This window comes from Bombina bombina, chromosome 5, assembly GCF_027579735.1.
Source record: "Bombina bombina isolate aBomBom1 chromosome 5, aBomBom1.pri, whole genome shotgun sequence".
Taxonomy (NCBI): Eukaryota; Metazoa; Chordata; class Amphibia; order Anura; family Bombinatoridae; genus Bombina; species Bombina bombina.
This window is the reverse complement of record NC_069503.1, coordinates 224,863,274-224,888,903: the sequence shown is the minus strand read 5'-3', so window position 1 is coordinate 224,888,903 and position 25,630 is coordinate 224,863,274. Positions and strand designations below refer to the sequence as shown.

The window sequence follows — 25,630 nt, the reverse complement described above, 5'->3', positions numbered from 1 at the left end:
TTACAAACAAAATTTTGCTGGCCTGTTTCCACAGATACGACACTTTATATTATATAAGCCCATTTTCAACAACCTACCAATGCATTCTAAAATGCAGAAAGCAGTATAAAGACAGACTTACTACAAAGTCATAAATCTTAGGAAGTTTAAAAATATATTTTTTTAATTCTACATTGCATTTCCATATACAGTTGTATGCAAAAGTTTGGGCACCCCTGACAATTATTTTCATTTATAAATAATGGTGTGTTTGGATCAGCAATTTTATTTTGATCTATCAAATAACTGAAGGACACAGTAATATTTCAGTAGTGAAATTAGGTTTATTGGATTAACAGAAAATGTGCAATATGCATCAAAACGAAATTAGACTGGAGCATACATTTGGGCACCCTTGTCATTTTGTTGATTTGAATACCTGTAACTACCTAGCACTGATTAATTGGAACACACAATTGGTTTGGTGAGCCCATTAAGCCTTGAACTTCATAGACAGGTGCATCCAATCATGAGAAAAGGTATTTAAGGTGGCCAATTGCAAGTTGTTCTCTTTGACTGAAGAGAGGCAACATGGGGGCCTCAAAACAACTCTCAAATGACTTGAAAACAAAGATTGTTCAACATTATGGTTTAGCGGAAGGCTACAAAAAGCTATTGCAGAGATTTAAGCTGTCAGTGTCCACTGTGAGGAAATGGAAGACCACAGGCACAGTTCTTGTTAAGGCTAGAAGTAAAATATTGGAGAGGCAAAGGATGGTGAGAACGGTCAAATACAGCCCACAAACCAACTCCAAAGACCTACAACATCATCTTGTTGCAGATGGTGTCACTGTGGATCGTTCAATAATTCAGCATACTTTGCACAAGGAGAAGCTGTATGGGAGAGTGATGCGGAAGAAGCCTTTTCTGTACCCACGCCACAAACACGCTTGAGGTATGCAAACGCACATTTGGACAAGCCAGCTTCATTTTGGAAGAAGGTGCTGTGGACTGATGAAACAAAGATTGAGCTATTTGGTCATAACAAGGGGCGTTATGCATGGCGGCAAAAGAACACAGCGTTCCAAAACAAAACACTTGCTACCCACAGTAAAATTTGGTGGATGTTCCATCATGCTGTGGGGCTGTGTGGCCAGTGCCGGTACTGGGAATCTTGTTATGGGTCGCATGGATTCCACATAATATCAGCAGATACTTGAGAATAATGTTGAGGAATCAGTCACAAAGTTGAAGTTACGCTGAAGCCGGATATTTCAACAAGACAACGACCCAAAACACTGCTCAAAATCTACTCTGGCATTTATGCAGAGGAACAAGTACAATGTTCTGGAATGGCCATCCCAGTCCCCAGACCTGAATATCATTGATTGGGGTGATTTGAAGCGGGCTGTCCATGCTCGGCAACCATCAAACCCAAATGGAGAGGTTTTGCAAGGAGTAATGGTCCAAAATACTTCCATCCTGAATCCAGACACTCATTACAGGCTATAGGAAGCGTCTAGAGGCTTTTATTTCTGCTTAAGGAGGCTCTACTAAATATTGATGCAATATTTCTGTTGGGGTGCCCAAATTTATGCACCGTCTTATTTTGTTTTGATGCATATTGTACATTTTCTGTTAATCCAATAAACCTCATTTCACTACTGAATTACTTAGTCCTTCAGTTATTTGATAGATCAAAATGAAATTGCTGATCCAAACACCCAATTATTTATAAATGAAAATCATGGAAATTGTCAGGGGTACCTAAACTTTTGCATACGATTGTAGATGCAAGCATGCCAGGAACAAATAGTGGAATACAATATCCTTTTAAAGGGACATGGTAGTCAAAATGAAACCTTTTTTAGTAATTTGGTGGATTGTAAGTTAACCTTTTAGTGTTCATACACAGGTATTATTTTTATTTTTTTTCTTATCCATAAACTGCAGGTTTAGAAAGCATACTGTGGTGTTGCATATCTATAATCAACTATCTACAGCATTAATGCCTCACCTATCCTAAAATCTGATGTGATTTGCTCCATTTCTGTCATGAGAGCTGTTCCAAGACTTTTCACATTTTCCAAATCATCCTTCATAGAATATGAGAGGTCCATAAGGTAGTAAAGGTCAATAGGGTAATCTTCTGCTCTTTTGAATGTTAAATTAAAAGTCTGTGGTTCACCTGGAAGGAAATATAATTTAGACTTAGATAAATATGTTTGGCATATGCAATATTATAAAAACAGTTGCCAATGACTACACACCAGATCGCAGCTGAAATTCTAATTGCTGGGGCCTGAGCTGGGTAATTGTTGCAGGGTCCATACGCTCCCCCTTGCGCTTATTAGTTATCGGAACATCTTTGAGACTTTTGCTGCTTCCTCTTGGGTTCTGAATATCTGTTCCAGAACACCCCTTGCTTGCAAGTGCAGCTAAATCATCACAGCGTGCAGATGTTGGTTCTCCTTCTTGCAAAAAATCCTTTAAAAATTAAATAAAAAACATAATTTATGTAAGAACTTACCTGATAAATTCATTTCTTTCATATTAGCAAGAGTCCATGAGCTAGTGACGTATGGGATATACATTCCTACCAGGAGGGGCAAAGTTTCCCAAACCTCAAAATGCCTATAAATACACCCCTCACCACACCCACAAATCAGTTTAACGAATAGCCAAGAAGTGGGGTGATAAGAAAAAAGTGTGAAAGCATAAAAAATAAGGAATTGGAATAATTGTGCTTTATACAAAAAAACAGAATTTATGCTTACCTGATAAATTACTTTCTCCAACGGTGTGTCCGGTCCACGGCGTCATCCTTACTTGTGGGATATTCTCTTCCCCAACAGGAAATGGCAAAGAGCCCAGCAAAGCTGGTCGCATGATCCCTCCTAGGCTCCGCCTACCCCAGTCATTCGACCGACGTACAGGAGGAAATATGCATAGGAGAAACCATATGATACCCTGGTGACTGTAGTTAGAGAAAATAATTCATCAGACCTGATTAAAAAACCAGGGCGGGCCGTGGACCGGACACACCGTTGGAGAAAGTAATTTATCAGGTAAGCATAAATTCTGTTTTCTCCAACATAGGTGTGTCCGGTCCACGGCGTCATCCTTACTTGTGGGAACCAATACCAAAGCTTTAGGACACGGATGAAGGGAGGGAGCAAATCAGGTCACCTAAATGGAAGGCACCACGGCTTGCAAAACCTTTCTCCCAAAAATAGCCTCTGAAGAAGCAAAAGTATCAAATTTGTAAAATTTGGCAAAAGTGTGCAGTGAAGACCAAGTCGCTGCCTTACATATCTGGTCAACAGAAGCCTCGTTCTTGAAGGCCCATGTGGAAGCCACAGCCCTAGTGGAATGAGCTGTGATTCTTTCAGGAGGCTGCCGTCCGGCAGTCTCATAAGCCAATCGGATAATGCTTTTAAGCCAAAAAGAAAGAGAGGTAGAAGTTGCTTTTTGACCTCTAATTTTACCAGAATGAACAAAAAAAAAAGAAGATGTTTGTCTGAAATCTTTAGTGGCCTCTAAATAGAATTTTAGAGCACGGACTACGTCCAAATTGTGTAAAACGTTCCTTCTTTGAAACTGGATTCGGACACAAAGAAGGTACAACTATCTCCTGGTTAATATTTTTGTTGGAAACAACTTTCGGAAGAAAACCAGGCTTAGTACGCAAAACCACCTTATCTGCATGGAACACCAGATAGGGCGGAGAACACTGCAGAGCAGATAACTCAGAAACTCTTCTAGCAGAAGAAATTGCAACCAAAAACAAAACTTTCCAAGATAATAACTTAATATCTACGGAATGTAAGGGTTCAAACGGAACCCCTTGAAGAACTGAAAGAACTAGATTTAGACTCCAGGGAGGAGTCAAAGGTCTGTAAACAGGCTTGATTCTAACCAGAGCCTGAACAAACGCTTGAACGTCTGGCACAGCTGCCAGCCTTTTGTGAAGTAAAACAGATAAAGCAGAGATCTGTCCCTTCAGAGAACTTGCAGATAATCCTTTCTCCAAACCTTCTTGTAGAAAGGATAGAATCTTAGGAATTTTTATCTTGTTCCATGGGAATCCTTTAGATTCACACCAACAGATATATTTTTTCCATATCTTATGGTAAATTTTTCTAGTTACAGGCTTTCTAGCCTGAATCAGAGTATCTATTACAGAATCTGAAAACCCACGCTTTGATAAAATCAAGCGTTCAATCTCCAAGCAGTCAGTTGGAGGGAAACCAGGTTCGGATGTACGAATGGACCTTGAACAAGAAGGTCCTGTCTCAAAGGTAGCTTCCATGGTGGAGCCGATGACATATTCACCAGGTCTTCATACCAAGTCCTGCGTGGCCACGCAGGAGCTATCAAGATCACCGAAGCCCTCTCCTGATTGATCCTGGCTACCAGCCTGGGAATGAGAGGAAACGGTGGGAATACATAAGCTAGGTTGAAGGTCCAAGGTGCTACTAGTGCATCTACTAGAGTCGCCTTGGGATCCCTGGATCTGGACCCGTAACAAGGAACCTTGAAGTTCTGACGAGAGGCCATCAGATCCATGTCTGGAATGCCCCATAATCGAGTTATTTGGGCAAAGATTTCCGGATGGAGTTCCCACTCCCCCGGATGGAATGTCTGACGACTCAGAAAATCCGCTTCCCAATTTTCCACTCCTGGGATGTGGATTGCAGACAAGTGGCAGGAGTGATCCTCCGCCCATTGAATTATCTTGGTCACTTCCTCCATCGCCAGGGAACTCCTTGTTCCCCCCTGATGGTTGATATATGCAACTGTCGTCATGTTGTCTGATTGAAACCTTATGAATTTGGCCTTTGCTAGATGAGGCCAAGCTTTGAGAGCATTGAATATCGCTCTCAGTTCCAGAATGTTTATCGGGAGAAGAGATTCTTCCCGAGACCATAGACCCTGAGCTTTCAGGGGTTCCCAGACCGCGCCCCAGCCCACCAGACTGGCGTCGGTCGTGACAATGACCCACTCTGGTCTGCGGAAGCTCATTCCCTGTGACAGGTTGTCCAGGATCAGCCACCAACGGAGTGAATCTCTGGTCCTTTGATCTACTTGAATCGTCGGAGACAAGTCTGTATAATCCCCATTCCACTGTCTGAGCATGCACAGTTGTAATGGTCTTAGATGAATTCGTGCAAAAGGAACTATGTCCATTGCTGCAACCATCAATCCTATTACTTCCATGCACTGCGCTATGGAAGGACGAAGAACAGAATGAAGTACTTGACAAGAGCTCATTTCTAAGGAGTCTATTATTGTTCCCAAGAAGGGAACTCTTGTTGACGGGGACAGAGAACTTTTTTCTATGTTCACTTTCCATCCGTGAGATCTGAGAAAGGCTAGGACGATGTCCGTATGAGCCTTTGCTTTTGACAGAGACGACGCTTGAATCAGGATGTCGTCCAAGTACGGTACTACTGCAATGCCCCTTGGTCTTAGGACCGCTAGAAGGGACCCTAGTACCTTTGTGAAAATTCTCGGAGCAGTGGCTAATCCGAATGGAAGTGCCACAAACTGGTAATGCTTGTCCAGAAAAGCGAACCTTAGGAACTGATGATGTTCCTTGTGGATAGGAATATGTAGGTACGCATCCTTTAACCCCTTAATGACCGAGGACGTGCAGGGTACGTCCTCAAAAAAAAGGCAGTTAACGCCTGAGGACGTACCCTGCACGTCCTCGGTGTGGAAAGCAGCTGGAAGCGATCCTGCTCGCTTCCAGCTGCTTTCCGGTTATTGCAGTGATGCCTCGATATGGAGGCATCCTGCAATAACCTTTTACGGCCATCCGATGCAGAGAGAGCCACTCTGTGGCCCTCTCTGCACCGGACATCGATGGCCGGTTTCGTTGGTGGGTGGGAGCCGACTTGGGAGGCGGGTGGGCGGCCATCGGTGTGCCGCATGACTTCAAGGGGGGCGGGATCGGGGGCGCGATCGTCGGGCGCGCGCACGGGCGCGCGCGCATGCACGGAGGGTGGCGGGCGGGCGCGTGCACGGGGCGGGAGCGGGTGGGAACCGCTACACTACGGAAAATGTTTTAATAAATAAACCTAATCTAAGCACAAAAAGTGATCATGGAGGGGATCATGGAGGGGTGGGGGGTTGGTTTTGTGTGGGGGGAAGCTACACTACAGAAACTTTTAATAAATGTATAAAAAAAACATTTTTTTCTTCTAAACTGGGTACTGGCAGACAGCTGCCAGTACCCAAGATGGCGCCCATTAAGTTAGAGTGGGAGGGTTATAGAGCTTTTTAGGGGGGATCAGTGAGGTTGGGGTCTAAGGGGGGATCGTACACATCAGCATATGTAAATATGCTTCTTTTTTTTTTTAAAAAAAAAGGGCCAAATACCTTTTATTTTAGTACTGGCAGAGTTTCTGCCAGTACTTAAGATGGCGGGGACAATTGTGGGGTGGGGGAGGGAAGAGAGCTGTTTGGGAGGGATCAGGGGGTCTGATGTTTCAGGTGGGAGGCTGAGCTCTACACTAAATCTAATATTAACCCTGCAAGCTCCCTACAAGCTACCTAATTAACCCCTTCACTGCTAGCCATAATACACGTGTGATGCGCAGCGGCATTTAGCGGCCTTCTAAATACCAAAAAGCAATGCCAAAGCCATATATGTCTGCTATTTCTGAACAAAGGGGATCCCAGAGAAGCATTTACAACCATTTGTGCCATAACTGCACAAGCTGTTTGTAAATTATTTCAGTGAGAAACCTAAAATTGTGAAAAATGTAACTTTTTTTTTTATTTGATCGCATTTGGCGGTGAAATGGTGGCATGAAATATACCAAAATGGGCCTAAATCAATACTTTGGGTTGTCTTCTAAAAAAAAATATATACATGTCAAGGGATATTCAGGGATTCCTGAAAGATATTAGTGTTCCAATGTAACTAGCGCTAATTTTGAAAAAAAGTGGTTTGGAAATAGCAAAGTGCTACTTGTATTTATGGCCCTATAACTTGCAAAAAAAGCAAAGAACATGTAAACATTGGGTATTTCTAAACTCAGGACAAAATTTAGAAACTATTTAGCATGGGTGTTTTTTGGTGGTCGTAGATGTGTAACAGATTTTTGGGGTCAAAGTTAGAAAAAGTGTGTTTTTTTCCATTTTTTCCTCATATTTTATAATTTTTTTTATAGTAAATTATAAGATATGATGAAAATAATGGTATCTTTAGAAAGTCCATTTAATGGCGAGAAAAACGGTATATAATATGTGTGGGTACAGTAAATGAGTAAGAGGAAAATTACAGCTAAACACAAACACTGCAGAAATGTAAAAATAGCCTTGGTCCCAAACGGACAGAAAATGGAAAAGTGCTGTGGTCATTAAGGGGTTAAATCCACCGTGGTCATAAATTAACCTTCCTGGATGGTAGGAAGGATCGTTCGAATGGTTTCCATTTTGAACGATGGAACCCTGAGAAATTTGTTTAAGATCTTGAGATCTAAAATTGGTCTGAATGTTCCCTCTTTTTTGGGAACTATGAACAGGTTGGAGTAAAACCCCATCCCTTGTTCTCCTATTGGAACTGGATGAATTACTCCCATCTTTAACAGGTCTTGTACACAATGTAAGAATGCCTGTCTTTTTATTTGGTTTGAAGATAATTGAGACCTGTGGAACCTTCCCCTTGGGGGTAGTTCCTTGAATTCCAGGAGATAACCCTGAGAAACTATTTCTAGTGCCCAAGGATCCTGAACATCTCTTGCCCAGGCCTGAGCAAAGAGAGAAAGTCTGCCCCCCACCAGATCCGGTCCCGGATCGGGGGCCATCCCTTCATGCTGTTTTGGTAGCAGCGGTAGGCTTCTTGGCCTGCTTACCCTTGTTCCAGCCTTGCATCGGTCTCCAGGCTGGTTTGGGTTGAGAAGTATTACCCTCTTGCTTAGAGGATGTAGAATTAGAGGCTGGTCCGTTTCTGCGAAAAGGACGAAAATTAGGCTTATTTTTAGCCTTAAAAGACCTATCCTGAGGAAGGGCGTGGCCCTTTCCCCCGGTGATGTCTGAAATAATCTCTTTCAAATCAGGACCAAACAGTGTTTTACCCTTGAAAGGGATATTAAGCAATTTTGTCTTGGAAGACACATCCGCTGACCAACCGCTCTGCGCGCCACGATAGCAAACCCTGAATTTTTCGCCGCTAATCTAGCTAATTGCAAAGCGGCATCTAAAATAAAAGAGTTAGCCAATTTAAGTGCTTGAACTCTGTCCATAACCTCCTCATACGAAGATTCTTTATTGAGCGACTTTTCTAGTTCTTCGAACCAGAAACACGCTGCCGTAGTGACAGGAACAATGCATGAAATTGGTTGTAGAAGGTAACCTTGCTGAACAAACATCTTTTTAAGCAAACCCTCTAATTTTTTATCCATAGGATCTTTGAAAGCACTACTATCTTCTATGGGAATAGTAGTGCGTTTGTTTAGAGTAGAGACCGCCCCCTCGACCTTGGGGACTGTCTGCCATAAGTCCTTTCTGGGGTCGACTATAGGAAATAATTTCTTAAATATAGGGGGAGGAACAAAAAGGTATGCCGGGCCTTTCCCACTCCTTATTTACTATGTCCGCCACCCGCTTGGGTATAGGAAAAGCATCGGGGGGCACCGGAACCTCTAGGAACTTGTCCATCTTACATAATTTCTCTGGAATGACCAAATTGTCACAATCATCCAGAGAAGATAACACCTCCTTAAGCAGTGCGCGGAGATGTTCTAATTTAAATTTAAATGTTACATCAGGTTCAGCTTGTTGAGAAATTTTTCCTGAATCTGAAATTTCTCCCTCAGACAAAACCTCCCTCCTGGCCCCTTCAGATTGGTGTGAGGGTATGTCAGAACCGTTATCATCAGCGTCCTCTTGCTCTTCAGTGTTTAAAACAGAGCAATCGCGCTTTCTCTGATAAGTAGGCATTTTAGATAAAATGTTTGCAATAGAATTATCCATAACAGCCGTTAATTGTTGCATGGTAATAAGTATTGGCGCACTAGATGTACTAGGGGCCTCTTGTGTGGGCAAAACTGGTGTAGACACAGAAGGGGATGATGCAGTACCATGCTTACTCCCCTCATTTGAGGAATCATCTTGGGCAATATTATCTGTGGCCTCACTGTCCCTACTTTGTTTGGACACTATGTCACAATTATCACATATATTTAAATGGGGGAGAAACCTTGGCTTTCATACATATAGAACATCGCTTATCTGATGGTTCAGACATGTTAAACAGGCTTAAACTTGTCAACAAAGCACAAAAACAGAATTTATGTTTATCTGATAAATTACTTTCTCCAACGGTGTGTCCGGTCCACGGCGTCATCCTTACTTGTGGGATATTCTCTTCCCCAACAGGAAATGGCAAAGAGCCCAGCAAAGCTGGTCACATGATCCCTCCTAGGCTCCGCCTTCCCCAGTCATTCGACCGACGTAAAGGAGGAATATTTGCATAGGAGAAATCATATGATACCGTGGTGACTGTAGTTAAAGAAAATAAATTATCAGACCTGATTAAAAAACCAGGGCGGGCCGTGGACCGGACACACCGTTGGAGAAAGTAATTTATCAGGTAAACATAAATTCTGTTTTCTCCAACATAGGTGTGTCCGGTCCACGGCGTCATCCTTACTTGTGGGAACCAATACCAAAGCTTTAGGACACGGATGAAGGGAGGGAGCAAATCAGGTCACCTAAATGGAAGGCACCACGGCTTGCAAAACCTTTCTCCCAAAAATAGCCTCAGAAGAAGCAAAAGTATCAAACTTGTAAAATTTGGTAAAAGTGTGCAGTGAAGACCAAGTCGCTGCCTTACATATCTGATCAACAGAAGCCTCGTTCTTGAAGGCCCATGTGGAAGCCACAGCCCTAGTGGAATGAGCTGTGATTCTTTCAGGAGGCTGCCGTCCGGCAGTCTCATAAGCCAATCTGATGATGCTTTTAATCCAAAAAGAGAGAGGGGTAGAAGTTGCTTTTTGACCTCTCCTTTTACCAGAATAAACAACAAACAAGGAAGATGTTTGTCTAAAATCCTTTGTAGCATCTAAATAGAATTTTAGAGCGCGAACAACATCCAAATTGTGCAACAAACGTTCCTTCTTTGAAACTGGATTCGGACACAAAGAAGGCACGACTATCTCCTGGTTAATGTTTTTGTTAGAAACAACTTTCGGAAGAAAACCAGGTTTAGTACGTAAAACCACCTTATCTGCATGGAACACCAGATAAGGAGGAGAACACTGCAGAGCAGATAATTCTGAAACTCTTCTAGCAGAAGAAATTGCAACCAAAAACAAAACTTTCCAAGATAACTTAATATCAACGGAATGTAAGGGTTCAAACGGAACCCCCTGAAGAACTGAAAGAACTAAATTGAGACTCCAAGGAGGAGTCAAAGGTTTGTAAACAGGCTTGATTCTAACCAGAGCCTGAACAAAGGCTTGAACATCTGGCACAGCTGCCAGCTTTTTGTGAAGTAACACAGACAAGGCAGAAATCTGTCCCTTCAAGGAACTTGCAGATAATCCTTTCTCCAATCCTTCTTGAAGAAAGGATAGAATCTTAGGAATTTTTACCTTGTCCCAAGGGAATCCTTTAGATTCACACCAACAGATATATTTTTTCCATATTTTGTGGTAAATTTTTCTAGTTACAGGCTTTCTGGCCTGAACAAGAGTATCAATAACAGAATCTGAGAACCCTCGCTTTGATAAGATCAAGCGTTCAATCTCCAAGCAGTCAGTTGGAGTGAAACCAGATTCGGATGTTCGAACGGACCCTGAACAAGAAGGTCTCGTCTCAAAGGTAGCTTCCATGGTGGAGCCGATGACATATTCACCAGGTCTGCATACCAAGTCCTGCGTGGCCACGCAGGAGCTATCAAGATCACCGATGCCCTCTCCTGATTGATCCTGGCTACCAGCCTGGGGATGAGAGGAAACGGCGGGAATACATAAGCTAGTTTGAAGGTCCAAGGTGCTACTAGTGCATCTACTAGAGTCGCCTTGGGATCCCTGGATCTGGACCCGTAGCAAGGAACCTTGAAGTTCTGACGAGAGGCCATCAGATCCATGTCTGGAATGCCCCACAGTTGAGTAATGTGGGCAAAGATTTCCGGATGGAGTTCCCACTCCCCCGGATGTAATGTCTGACGACTCAGAAAATCCGCTTCCCAATTTTCCACTCCTGGGATGTGGATTGCAGACAAGTGGCAGGAGTGAGTCTCCGCCCATTGAATGATTTTGGTCACTTCTTCCATCGCCAGGGAACTCCTTGTTCCCCCCTGATGGTTGATGTACGCAACAGTCGTCATGTTGTCTGATTGAAACCGTATGAACTTGGCCTTTGCTAGCTGAGGCCAAACCTTGAGAGCATTGAGTATCGCTCTCAGTTCCAGAATATTTATCGGTAGAAGAGATTCTTCCCGAGACCAAAGACCCTGAGCTTTCAGGGGTCCCCAGACCGCGCCCCAGCCCATCAGACTGGCGTCGGTCGTGACAATGACCCACTCTGGTCTGCGGAAGCTCATCCCCTGTGACAGATTGTCCAGGGACAGCCACCAACGGAGTGAATCTCTGGTCCTCTGATTTACTTGTATCGTCGGAGACAAGTCTGTATAGTCCCCATTCCACTGACTGAGCATGCACAGTTGTAATGGTCTTAGATGAATGCGCGCAAAAGGAACTATGTCCATTGCCGCTACCATCAAACCTATTACTTCCATGCACTGCGCTATGGAAGGAAGAGGAACGGAATGAAGTATTTGACAAGAGTTTAGAAGTTTTGTTTTTCTGGCCTCTGTCAGAAAAATCCTAATTTCTAAGGAGTCTATTATTGTTCCCAAGAAGGGAACCCTCGTTGACGGAGATAGAGAACTCTTTTCTACGTTCACTTTCCATCTGTGAGATCTGAGAAAGGCCAGGACAATGTCCGTGTGAGCCTTTGCTAGAGGAAGGGACGACGCTTGAATCAGAATGTCGTCCAAGTAAGGTACTACTGCAATGCCCCTTGGTCTTAGCACCGCTAGAAGGGACCCTAGTACCTTTGTGAAAATCCTTGGAGCAGTGGCTAATCCGAACGGAAGTGCCACGAACTGGTAATGCTTGTCCAGGAATGCGAACCTTAGGAACCGATGATGTTCCCTGTGGATAGGAATATGTAGATACGCATCCTTTAAATCCACCGTGGTCATGAATTGACCTTCCTGGATGGAAGGAAGAATTGTTTGAATGGTTTCCATTTTGAACGATGGAACCTTGAGAAACTTGTTTAGGATCTTGAGATCTAAGATTGGTCTGAACGTTCCCTCTTTTTTGGGAACTACGAACAGATTGGAGTAGAACCCCATCCCTTGTTCTCCTAATGGAACAGGATGAATCACTCCCATTTTTAACAGGTCTTCTACACAATGTAAGAATGCCTGTTTTTTTATGTGGTCTGAAGACAATTGAGACCTGTGGAACCTCCCCCTTGGGGGAAGCCCTTTGAATTCCAGAAGATAACCTTGGGAGACTATTTCTAGCGCCCAAGGATCCAGAACATCTCTTGCCCAAGCCTGAGCGAAGAGAGAGAGTCTGCCCCCCACCAGATCCGGTCCCGGATCGGGGGCCAACATCTCATGCTGTCTTGGTAGCAGTGGCAGGTTTCTTGGCCTGCTTTCCCTTGTTCCAGCCTTGCATTGGTCTCCAGGCTGGCTTGGCTTGAGAAGTATTACCCTCTTGCTTAGAAGACGTAGCACTTGGGGCTGGTCCGTTTCTACGAAAGGGACGAAAATTAGGTTTATTTTTGGCCTTGAAAGACCTATCCTGAGGAAGGGCGTGGCCCTTGCCCCCAGTGATTTTCGCCGCTAACCTACCCAATTGCAAAGTGGCGTCTAGGGTGAAAGAATTAGCCAATTTGAGAGCACGGATTCTGTCCATAATCTCCTCATAAGAAGGAGAATTACTAGTGATCGCCTTTTCTAGCTCATCGAACCAGAAACACGCGGCTGTAGTGACAGGGACAATGCATGAAATTGGTTGTAGAAGGTAACCTTGCTGAACAAACATCTTTTTAAGCAAACCTAATTTTTTATCCATAGGATCTTTGAAAGCACAACTATCTTCTATGGGTATAGTGGTGCGTTTGTTTAGAGTAGAAACCGCCCCCTCGACCTTGGGGACTGTCTGCCATAAGTCCTTTCTGGGGTCGACCATAGGAAACAATTTTTTAAATATGGGGGGAGGGACGAAAGGTATACCGGGCCTTTCCCATTCTTTATTTACAATGTCCGCCACCCGCTTGGGTATAGGAAAAGCTTCGGGGGGCCCCGGGACCTCTAGGAACTTTTCCATTTTACATAGTTTCTCTGGGATGACCAAATTCTCACAATCATCCAGAGTGGATAACACCTCCTTAAGCAGAGCGCGGAGATGTTCCAACTTAAATTTAAATGTAATCACATCAGGTTCAGCTTGTTGAGAAATTTTCCCTGAATCTGAAATTTCTCCCTCAGACAAAACCTCCCTGGCCCCCTCAGACTGGTGTAGGGGCCCTTCAGAAACAATATCATCAGCGTCCTCATGCTCTTCAGTATTTTCTAAAACAGAGCAGTCGCGCTTTCGCTGATAAGTGGGCATTTTGGCTAAAATGTTTTTGATAGAATTATCCATTACAGCCGTTAATTGTTGCATAGTAAGGAGTATTGGCGCGCTAGATGTACTAGGTGCCTCTTGTGTGGGCAAGACTGGTGTAGACGAAGGAGGGGATGATGCAGTACCATGCTTACTCCCCTCACTTGAGGAATCATCTTGGGCATCATTTTCTCTAAATTTTGTGTCACATAAATCACATCTATTTAAATGAGAAGGGACCTTGGCTTCCCCACATTCAGAACACAGTCTATCTGGCAGTTCAGACATGTTAAACAGGCATAAACTTGATAACAAAGTACAAAAAACGTTTTAAAATAAAACCGTTACTGTCACTTTAAATGTTAAACTGAACACACTTTATTACTGCAATTGCGAAAAAGTATGAAGGAATTGTTCAAAATTCACCAAAATTTCACCACAGTGTCTTAAAGCCTTAAAAGTATTGCACACCAAATTTGGAAGCTTTAACCCTTAAAATAACGGAACCGGAGCCGTTTTTATATTTAACCCCTTTACAGTCCCTGGTATCTGCTTTGCTGAGACCCAACCAAGCCCAAAGGGGAATACGATACCAAATGACGCCTTCAGAAAGTCTTTTCTATGTATCAGAGCTCCTCACACATGCATCTGCATGTCATGCTTCTCAAAAACAAGTGCGCAATACAGGCGCGAAAATGAGACTCTGCCTATGATTAGGGAAAGCCCCTAGAGAATAAGGTGTCCAATACAGTGCCTGCCGGTTATTTTACAAAATTCCCAAGATTAAAATAATTCCTCAAGGCTATGGAGTATAAAATATGTTTATATATAAATCGATTTAGCCCAGAAAATGTCTACAGTCTTAAAAAGCCCTTGTGAAGCCCTTATTTACTGTCTGTAATAAAATGGCTTACCGGATCCCATAGGGAAAATGACAGCTTCCAGCATTACATCGTCTTGTTAGAATGTGTCATACCTCAAGCAGCAAAAGTCTGCTCACTGTTCCCCCAACTGAAGTTAATTCCTCTCAACAGTCCTGTGTGGAACAGCCATCGATTTTAGTAACGGTTGCTAAAATCATTTTCCTCTTACAAACAGAAATCTTCATCTCTTTTCTGTTTCAGAGTAAATAGTACATACCAGCACTATTTTAAAATAAACTCTTGATTGAATAATAAAAACTACAGTTAAACACTAAAAAACTCTAAGCCATCTCCGTGGAGATGTTGCCTGTACAACGGCAAAGAGAATGACTGGGGAAGGCGGAGCCTAGGAGGGATCATGTGACCAGCTTTGCTGGGCTCTTTGCCATTTCCTGTTGGGGAAGAGAATATCCCACAAGTAAGGATGACGCCGTGGACCGGACACACCTATGTTGGAGAAAAACGTTTTAAAATAAAACCGTTACTGTCACTTTAAATTTTAAACAGAACACACTTTATTACTGAATATGCGAAAAAGCATGAAGGAATTGTTCAAAATTCACCAAAATTTCACCACAGTGTCATAAAGCCTTAAAAGTATTGCACACCAAATTTGAAAGCTTTAACCCTTAAAATAACGGAACCGGAGCCGTTTTTACATTTAACCCCTATACAGTCCCAGGTATCTGCTTTGCTGAGACCCAACCAAGCCCAGAGGGGAATACGATTCCAAATGACGCCTTCTATAAGCTTTTTCAGTGGCTCTTAGCTCCTCACACATGCATCTGCATGCCTTGCTTTCCAAAAACAACTGCGCATTAGTGGCGCGAAAATGAGGCTCTGCCTATGACTAGCAAAGGCCCCCATCTGAAAAAGGTGTCCATACAGTGCCTGCCGTTTTTTAACAACAATCCCCAAGATTATAATAACTATTAAAAGTTATAATGTGCCAAATATGCTTAGCAAAGTAATCGTTTTAGCCCAGAAAAATGTCTACCAGTTTTTTAAGCCCTTATAAAGCCCTTTATTCTTTTACTTAATCTAAGAAAATGGCTTACCAGTCCCCATAGGGGAAATGACAGCCTTCCAGCATTACAAAGTCTTGTTAGAAATGTGGCCAGTCATACCTCAGGCAGAAAAGTCTGCCAACTGCTTCCCCCAACTGAAGTTACTTCATCTCAACAGTCCTGTGTGGAAAAAGCAATCGATTTTAGTAACGTCTGCTAAAATCATCTTCCTCTTACAAACAGAAATCTTCATCTCTTTTCTGTTTCAGAGTAAATAGTACATACCAGCACTATTTTAAAATAACAAACACTTGATTGAAGGATAAAAACTACATTTAAACACCAAAAAACTCTTAGCCATCTCCGTGGAGATGTTGCCTGTGCAACGGCAAAGAGAATGACTGGGGTAGGCGGAGCCTAGGAGGGATCATGTGACCAGCTTTGCTGGGCTCTTTGCCATTTCCTGTTGGGGAAGAGAATATCCCACAAGTAAGGATGACGCCGTGGACCGGACACACCTATGTTGGAGAAATCATAACCACCACAAAAAAGGGTGGGCCTCATGGACTCTTGCTAATATGAAAGAAATGAATTTATCAGGTAAGTTCTTACATTAAATTATGTTTTCTTTCATGTAATTAGCAAGAGTCCATGAGCTAGTGACGTATGGGATAATGACTACCCAAGATGTGGATCTTTCCACGCAAGAGTCACTAGAGAGGGAGGGATAAAATAAAGACAGCCAATTCCGCTGAAAAATAATCCACACCCAAAATAAAGATTAAATGAAAAAACTGAAATTATAAGCAGAAGATTCAAACTGAAACAGCTGCCTGAAGTACTTTTCTACCAAAAACAGCTTCAGAAGAAGAAAACACATCAAAATGGTAGAATTTAGTAAAAGTATGCAAAGAAGACCAAGTTGCTGCTTTGCAAATCTGATCAACCGAAGCATCATTCCTAAACGCCCAGGAAGTAGAAACTGACCTAGTAGAATGAGCTGTAATCCTTTGAGGCAGAGTTTTACCCGATTTCAACCAAGATGCCAAAGAAATGGCAGAGACCTTCTGACCTTTCCTAGAACCAGAAAAGATAACAAATAGACTAGAAGTCTTTCGGAAATTCTTAGTAGCTTCAACATAATATTTCAAAGCTCTAACTACATCCAAAGAATGCAATGATCTCTCCTTAGAATTCTTAGGATTAGGACACAATGAAGGAACCACAATTTCTCTACTAATGTTGTTAGAATTCACAACCTTAGGTAAAAATTTAAAAGAAGTTCGCAACACCGCCTTATCCTGATGAAAAATCAGAAAGGAGACTCACAAGAAAGAGCAGATAATTCAGAAACTCGTCTGGCAGAAGAGATGGCCAAAAGGAACAAAACTTTCCAAGAAAGTAATTTGATGTCCAATGAATGCATAGGTTCAAACGGAGGAGCTTGAAGAGCCCCCAGAACCAAATTCAAACTCCAAGGAGGAGAAATTGACTAATGACAGGTTTTATACGAACCAAAGCTTGTACAAAACAATGAATATCAGGAAGATTAGCAATCTTTCTGTGAAAAAGAACAGAAAGAGCAGAGATGTGTCCTTTCAAGGAACTTGCAGACAAACCTTTATCCAAACCATCCTGAAGAAACTGTAAAATTCTCGGAATTCTAAAAGAATGCCAGGAAAAATGATGAGAAAGACACCAAGAAATACAAGTCTTCCAGACTCTATAATATATCTCCCTAGATACAGATTTACGAGCCTGTAACATAGTATTAATCACAGAGTCAGAGAAACCTCTTTGACTGAGAATCAAGCGTTCAATCTCCATACCTTTAAATTAAAGGATTTGAGATCCTGATGGAAAAAAAGGACCTTGAGACAGAAGGTCTGGTCTTAACGGAAGAGACCACGGTTGGCAAGAGGCCATCCGGACAGGATCCGCATACCAAAAACCTGAGAGGCCATGCTGGAGCCACCAGCAGAACAAATGAGCATTCCTTCAGAATCTTGGAGATTACTCTTGGAAGAAGAACTAGAGGCGGAAAGATATAGGCAGGATGATACTTCCAAGGAAGTGAAAACGCATCCATTGCTTCCGCTTGAGGATCCCTGGATCTGGACAGATACCTGGGAAGTTTCTTGTTTAGATGAGAAGCCATCAGATCTATTTCTGGAAGACCCCATATTTGAACAATCTGAAGAAATACCTCTGGGAGAAGAGACCATTCGCCCGGATGAAACGCGTGGCGACAGATAATCCGCTTCCCAATTGTCTATACCTGGGATATGAACCGCAGAAACTAGACAGGAGCTGGATTCCGCCCATACCAGAATTCGAGATACTTCTTTCATAGCCAGAGGACTGTGAGTCCCTCCTTGATGATTGATGTATGCCACAGTAGTGACATTGTCTGTCTGAAAACAAATGAACGATTCTCTCTTTAGAAGAGGCCAAGACTGAAGAGCTCTGAAAATTGCACGGAGTTCCAAAATATTGATTGGTAATCTCACCTCCTGAGATTCCCAAACCCCTTGTGCTGTCAGAGACCCCCACACAGCTCCCCAACCTGTAGGACTTGCATCTGTTGAAACTACAGTCCAGGTCGGAAGAACAAAAGAAGCCCCCTGAACTAAACGATGGTGATCTGTCCACCACGTCACAGTGTCGTACAATCGGTTTTAAAGATATTAATTGAGATATCTTTGTGTAATCCCTGCACCACTGGTTCAGCATACAGAGCTGAAGAGGCCGCATGTGAAAATGAGCAAAGGGGATCGCGTCCGATGCCGCAGTCATAAGACCTAGAATTTCCATGCATAAGGCTACCGAAGGGAAAGATTGTGACTGAAGGTTTCGACAAGCTGATATCAACTTTAGATGTCTCATGTCTATCAAAGATAGAGTCATGGATACTGAATCTATCTGAAAACCTAAAAAGGTTACCTAAGTCTGAGGAATCAATGAACTTTTTGGTAAATTGATCCTCCAACCATGATGTTGAAGAAACAACACAAGTCGATTCGAATGAGATTCTGCTAAATATGAAGACTGAGCAAGTACCAAGATATCGTCCAAATAAGGAATACCACAATACCCTGTTCTCTGATTACAGACAGAAGGACACCGAGAACCTTCGTAAAAAATTCTTGGAGCTGTAGCTAGGCCAAACGGCAGAGCCACAAACTGGTAATGCTTGTCTCAGAAACTGATAGTGATCTGGATGAATCGGAATATGCAGATATGCATCCTGTAAATCTATAGTAGACATATAATGCCCTTGTTGAACAAAAGGCAGGATAGTCCTTACAGTTACCATTTTGAATGTTGGTATCCTTACATAACGATTCAATATTTTTAGATCCAGAACTGGTCTGAAGGAATTCTCCTTCTTTGGTACAATGAAGAGATTTGAATAAAACCCCAGTCCCTGTTCCAGAACTGGAACTGGCATAATTACTCCAGCCAACTCTAGATCTGAAACACATTTCAGAAATGCTTGAGCCTTCGCTGGGTTTACTGGGACACGGGAAATAAAAAATCTCTTTGCAGGAGGCCTTATCTTGAAGCCAATTCTGTACCCTTCTGAAACAATGTTCTGAATCCAAAGATTGTGAATGGAATTGATCCAAATTTCTTAGAAAAACGTAATCTGCCCCCTACCAGCTGAGCTGGAATGAGGGCCGCACCTTCATGTGGACTTAGGAGCTGGCTTTGATTTTCTAAAAGGCTTGGATTTATTCCAGACTGGAGATGGTTTCCAAACTGATACCGCTCCTGAGGATGAAGGATCAGGTTTTTGTTCCTTGTTGTGACAAAAGGAACGAAAACGATCATTACCCTGGAAAGAAAGGGAAAGCAGAGTAGACTTAGAAGACATAACAGCATTCCAAGTCTTAAGCCATAAAGCTCTTCTAGCTAAAATAGCTAGAGACATATACCTGACATCAACTCTAATGATATCAAAGATGGCATTACAAATAAAATTATTAGCATGTTGAAGAATAAAAATGCTATGAGAATTATGATCTGTTACTTGTTGCGCTAAAGCTTCTAACCAAAAGATGAAGCTGCAGCAACATCCGCTAAAGATATAGCAGGTCTAAGAAGATTACCTGAACACAAGTAAGCTTTTCTTAGAAAGGATTCAATTTTCCTATCTAAAGGATCCTTAAGGAAGTACCATCTGCCGTAGGAATAGTACGCTTAACAAGAGTAGAGACAGCCCCATCAACTTTAGGGATTTTGTCCCAAAACTCTAATCTGTCAGATGGCACAGGATATAATTGCTTAAAACGTTTAGAAGGAGTAAATGAATTACCCAAATTATTCCATTCCCTGGAAATTACTTCAGAAATAGCACTAGGGACAGGAAAAACTTCTGGAATAACTACAGGAGATTTAAAAACCTTATCTAAACGTTTAGATTTAGTATCAAGAGGACCAGAATCCTCAATTTCTAATGCAATTAGGACTTCTTTAAGTAAAGAACGAATAAATTTCATTTTAAATAAATATGAAGATTTATCAGCATCAACCTCTGAGACAGAATCCTCTGAACCAGAAGAACCATTATCAGAATCAGAATGATGATGTTCATTTAAAAATTCATCTGAAAAATGAGAAGTTTTAAAAGACTTTTTACATTTACTAGAAGGAGGAATAACAGACATAGCCTTCTTAATGGATTTAAAAACAAAATCTCTTATGTTATCAGGAACACTCTGAGTATTAGATGTTGACAGAACAGCAACAGGTAATGTAACAGTACTTAAAGGAAATATTATCTGCATAAACAGTTTGTCATGACAAAACAGTACAAACAGCTGGAGGAACAGATACCATAAGTTTACAGTAGATACACTTAGCTTTGGTAGCTCCAGCCCCAGGCAGGGATATTCCAGAAGTATCTTCTGACTCAGCTTCAACGTGGGACATCTTGCAATATGTAATAGAAAAAAACAACATAAAAAGCAAAATTGATCAAATTCCTTAAATGACAGTTTCAGGAATGGGAAAAAAATGCCAGTGAATAAGCTTCTAGCAACCAGAAGCAAAAAATCAATGAGACTTAAATAATGTGGAGACAAAAGTCACGCCCATATTTTTTCGCGCCAAAAAAGACGCCCACATTATTTGGCGCCAAAAATGACGCCACATCCGGAACGCCGACACTTTTGGCGCAAAAAGAACGCCAAAAATGACGCAACTTCCGGCGACACGTATGACGCCGGAAACAGAAAATAATTTTTGCGCCAAAAGTCCGCGCCAAGAATGACGCAATAAAATGAAGCATTTTCAGCCCCCGCGAGCCTAACAGCCCACAGGGAAAGTCAAATTTTTAAGGTAAGAAAAAAATGAATTATTCATATGCATTATCCCAAATATGAAACTGACTGTCTGAAATAAGGAATGTTGAACATCCTGAGTCAAGGCAAATAAATGTTTGAATACATATATTTAGAACTTTATATAAAAAGTGCCCAACCATAGCTTAGAGTGTCACAGAAAATAAGACTTACTTACCCCAGGACACTCATCTACATGTAGTAGAAAGCCAAACCAGTACTGAAACGAGAATCAGTAGAGGAAATGGTATATATAAGAGTATATCGTCGATCTGAAAAGGGAGAGATGAATCTCTACGACCGATAACAGAGAACCTATGAAATAGACCCCGTAGAAGGAGATCACTGCATTCAAATAGGCAATACTCTCCTCACATCCCTCTGACATTCACTGCACGCTGACAGGAAAACCGGGCTCCAACCTGCTGCGGAGCGCATATCAACGTAGAATCTAGCACAAACTTACTTCACCACCTCCATAGGAGGCAAAGTTTGTAAAACTGAATTGTGGGTGTGGTGAGGGGTGTATTTATAGGCATTTTGAGGTTTGGGAAACTTTGCCCCTCCTGGTAGGAATGTATATCCCTTACGTCACTAGCTCATGGACTCTTGCTAATTACATGAAAGAAATATTATTATTATTATATGTATGCAAGTGTCTCACAATTATCTGATAATCCCAGCTCATGTGTAATAAAACATAAGTGTGCAAAGATTCTGGGCCCTGCACAAATAGCCCTCTAGTGCACACATAATACTGCAAACCTAATATCTTGGACCCTGAGGTCAGTTATGCCCAAGGAATTTAGGATGATCTGAAATTTGATGCCTCTATAACTTGTGTTAGTTTCTTTCATAACCAATTTTTCAAACATGAACAAGCCAACAAAAACAAGAAAGTGAGCATTTAAAACAAAGGAAAAAAGAAGAGAAAAAAAAAGCAGGGATGGGGGTCTCCTCTGTGCTCCTTAGTAGCTTGTACATATAGAGAGAAGTGCACTCACAGGAACGAACAACTGGCTCAATACCATTGATAGCCTGTTCTACCGATTTACCACCTGGGTGCAACTTTAGCCCAGTAATGCTTTTTACAGAGTAGAACTTTCCCTGTAGCAGATCAGTCTGATCCCACCTTTTATGGTCAGCCCAGTGCCGAAATACCAGGCAATTCCTCTCTGAACAAGGAACACAGCAACCCCAGACTATTATTTCGGCCTTCATTGGGCCTAGTCAGTGAGGTGTAGCCATATTCCTCTAAGCACACTGAGCAAGGAGTCTACGTCTGGTTGCCTCTTTTTTTCCGCATATGGAGACTAAATACATACAGAGAGAAGTGCACTCAAAGGAACTCATGTACACAGGACACAATTTTAATTAGCTTATCATGCTTGAAATTTCACTTTAATAAGTTTAGATGTCATTGTTTCAGCGTGTTACTCATTAGAAGTTAAATAAAGCAAAATATATATATTTGAATAGGTTGGTCGCCTTTACACTTACTGGTTTTGTGCACCAGCCGCAGTTTGGTCCAGCTTGGATACATTCTCCACATGATCTGGCATTTGCTTTTAAACATTCAGTCCCACCTACATGGTTGAAAAATTTGATTTGGTTTATGAATGGCGTAAAGAGAATTTTTAAAATGTTCTTAAACCAGATGGGTTTTTTTTGCATACACTGGTATTATATACATACAAACATCAGAAATTAGTAATGCAGCAAATACAAGGAATTTAAAATGGAGGATTTTATTTGAGCTATTAACCAAAATGGACCTCCAGTACCAGGGTCCTAACGGCAGCCTTCCTTGCTGGCTTTGTAATAATGATTGCCTATGAGGTTATATAAAACACAGTAATGGAGTTCCCATTCACACCAAATGTATGCAGTCTATTAGAATAGACATGATCTAGGTGGTTATTCTAAACTAGGTTTGATGAGCTGTTTAGGCACACACACTTTATTAGCTCACACACCAATCACCAAAAAAAAAAAAAATGTACACTATGGCTAGCACCTGAGTGTTGTAAGAGATGCTGAGGTCAGTACTAGCAGAACATAAAACTTACCTTGCTGAGCATTTGCATGTACAAGTGAGCACAACAGTGCCAATAAAGTTAGACTGCGCACCATCTGTGATTAAAAAAGAAAAAAAAAAAAAGCTTTAAGCTTGTTGTATAAAAAGTTTGCAGGTGGCATAGTAGAATAGCAGGAGAGGGGAGGGACACACACACCACCCACAGGAGATGCTTAAAAGGGACAGTGAAACACTGATCTTTTAATATAAAATGTTTAATTACACGTAGTAAAACAGCTTTGAAATATACTTTATTTATTGTGTCCCCTTTTCCTGTAACATAAGTTATAAAATTAACCGTTTTCTAATTCTGATAACTAGCAAAAGCCTAACTACATGCGAATAAATATATATATATATATATATATATATATATATATATATATATATATATATATATATATATATATATATATATATATATATATATATATAGAGCTGAAACAACTAATCGTCATAATCGATAATAATCGATTATGAAAATAGTTGTCAACGAATCTCATAATCGATTAATCGATTAGTTGGTTTGCAATTAGTTGGTCTGTGCACAACACCAGCTGCTTCACTCCAATGAACTCCTGCATATGGTATTGTGTTTTATGGTTAGGTCCTTAGCCTAAAGGACATCTACAGACATTTACTTTTTACTTTTTCAGGACAGTATAAGTTTACAACTACCCCTGGCTTATGTGCAACCCAGATATAATAGTCATCATTTGGATTGTTTATATTAAATCTGGTGATTTGGAACTATGCTTTTCATGATATAGTGCCAAGGTTGTTGTTTACACCTTGACCTTAGATTGATGGGAGTATTTAAATTGATGTGCACTATTATCTGTTTGCACAATTATTAGTGTATTGCTTGCTATTGCTGATTATATGTACTGTATAAATAAATGTGTAAGGCTTTGTCCTGTTATTGATATACAGTCCTTAGCGCTTTTGATTTTGTTTTTTATTGTTTTTTTATATTTTTAATAAATTGTGATAATATGTACCAGATTCAACCTTTATTAGTATATATCCGTTATTTTTAGAGCGGACTAGATATTTCCCCTAACCTTATAGCTGGTTATTTACCATTGCATATAGATATTCAAGATATTTTTATGTTAGAATGAAGTCAAGGGTTACTTTATTGAGAGGCCCCTTGCCAAGGTAGAAAACACTTAGCATTGGTGAAGAGCTAACAAAGATAAATATCCCACTTTGGTGAAATTGGCAAAACCCTACTTATACACCTCAGCAGCCTTTTCTCTGCTGCAGGAAATATAGCTGCAAACAGAGAACCAGCCTTAGCCAGAAGCATGTGGACATGTTGAGATTTTTGCATTTCAATGCAAAGTTTCTGAAAGAGTGAATAACAGAATGTTATTAACAGTGATAGTCTAACTCTTTCTAGTTCTACCTCTTTTCAAACAGTTTGTGGTTTTGTTTAATTATAAAACTGTGCTCTGCTGCATAAAAATTGAAGAAACAGTTGTGTTAATGTAAAGTTTTCGTATGAAGTTTATATTTGTAACACTCATTATGTGGATTTTATTTAAAACATAGAAAACTATTACTGATTCTCTTTTTATCCGATTAGTCGATTAATCGAAAAAATAATCGGCCGATTAATCGATTATGAAAATAATCGTTAGTTGCAGCCCTATATATATCAGAATTTATGCTTACATGATAAATTGCTTTCTCCAACGGTGTGTCCGGTCCACGGCGTCATCCATAACTTGTGGAATATTCTCTCCCCAACAGGAAATGGCAAAGAGCACAGCAAAAGCTGTCCATATAGTCCCTCCTAGGCTCCGCCCACCCCAGTCATTCGACCGACGGACAGGAGAAAAAACAGGAGAAACCATAAGGTGCCGTGGTGACTGTAGTTAAAGAAAGAAATTCATCAAACCTGATTAAAAAACCAGGGCGGGCCGTGGACCTGACACACCGTTGGAGAAAGCAATTTATCAGGTAAGCATAAATTCTGTTTTCTCCAACATTGGTGTGTCCGGTCCACGACGTCATCCATAACTTGTGGGAACCAATACCAAAGCTTTAGGACACGGATGAAGGGAGGGAGCCAATCAGGTTACCTAAACAGAAGGCACCACGGCTTGCAAAACCTTTCTCCCAAAAATAGCCGCCGAAGAAGCAAAAGTATGCAGGGAAGACCAAGTCGCTGCCTTACATAACTGATCAACAGAAGCCTCGTTCTTGAAGGCCCATGTGGAAGCCACAGCCCTAGTAGAGTGAGCTGTGATGCGTTCAGGAGGCTGCCGTCCGGCAGTCTCGTAAGCCAATCGGATGATGCTTTTCAGCCAAAAGGAAAGAGCGGTAGCAGTAGCTTTTTGACCTCTCCTCTTGCCAGAATAAACGACAAACAGAGAAGACGTTTGTCTGAAATCCTTTGTTGCTTCTAAATAGAACTTTAAAGCACAAACTTCATCTAAATTGTGTAACAAACGTTCCTTCTTTGAAACTGGATTCGGATACAAAGAAGGCACAACTATTTCCTGGTTAATATTCTTGTTTGAAACAACCTTTAGAAGGAAACCAGGTTTAGTACGCAAAACAACCTTATCTGAATGGAACACCAGAGGGCGGATTACACTGCAAAGCAGATAACTCAGAAACTCTTCTAGCAGAAGAAATAGCAACC

General features: G+C 41.4%; 1 protein-coding gene across 3 annotated transcripts in view; it reads right to left on the bottom strand.

Annotated features, from left to right (window-relative positions):
* ITGB1 (integrin subunit beta 1) overlaps positions 1-25,630 on the bottom strand; it is a 180,147-nt gene that overhangs the window by 85,788 nt on the left and 68,729 nt on the right. For all 3 annotated transcript variants that reach the window (XM_053713855.1, XM_053713856.1, XM_053713857.1), the window contains 4 exons: positions 22,967-23,030; positions 22,398-22,483; positions 2,250-2,466; positions 1,997-2,167 (listed from right to left, as the gene is read on the bottom strand). In XM_053713855.1, the coding sequence (XP_053569830.1) occupies positions 1,997-2,167; positions 2,250-2,466; positions 22,398-22,483; positions 22,967-23,030 (538 nt within the window). The remainder of the gene's footprint in view (positions 1-1,996; positions 2,168-2,249; positions 2,467-22,397; positions 22,484-22,966; positions 23,031-25,630) is intronic.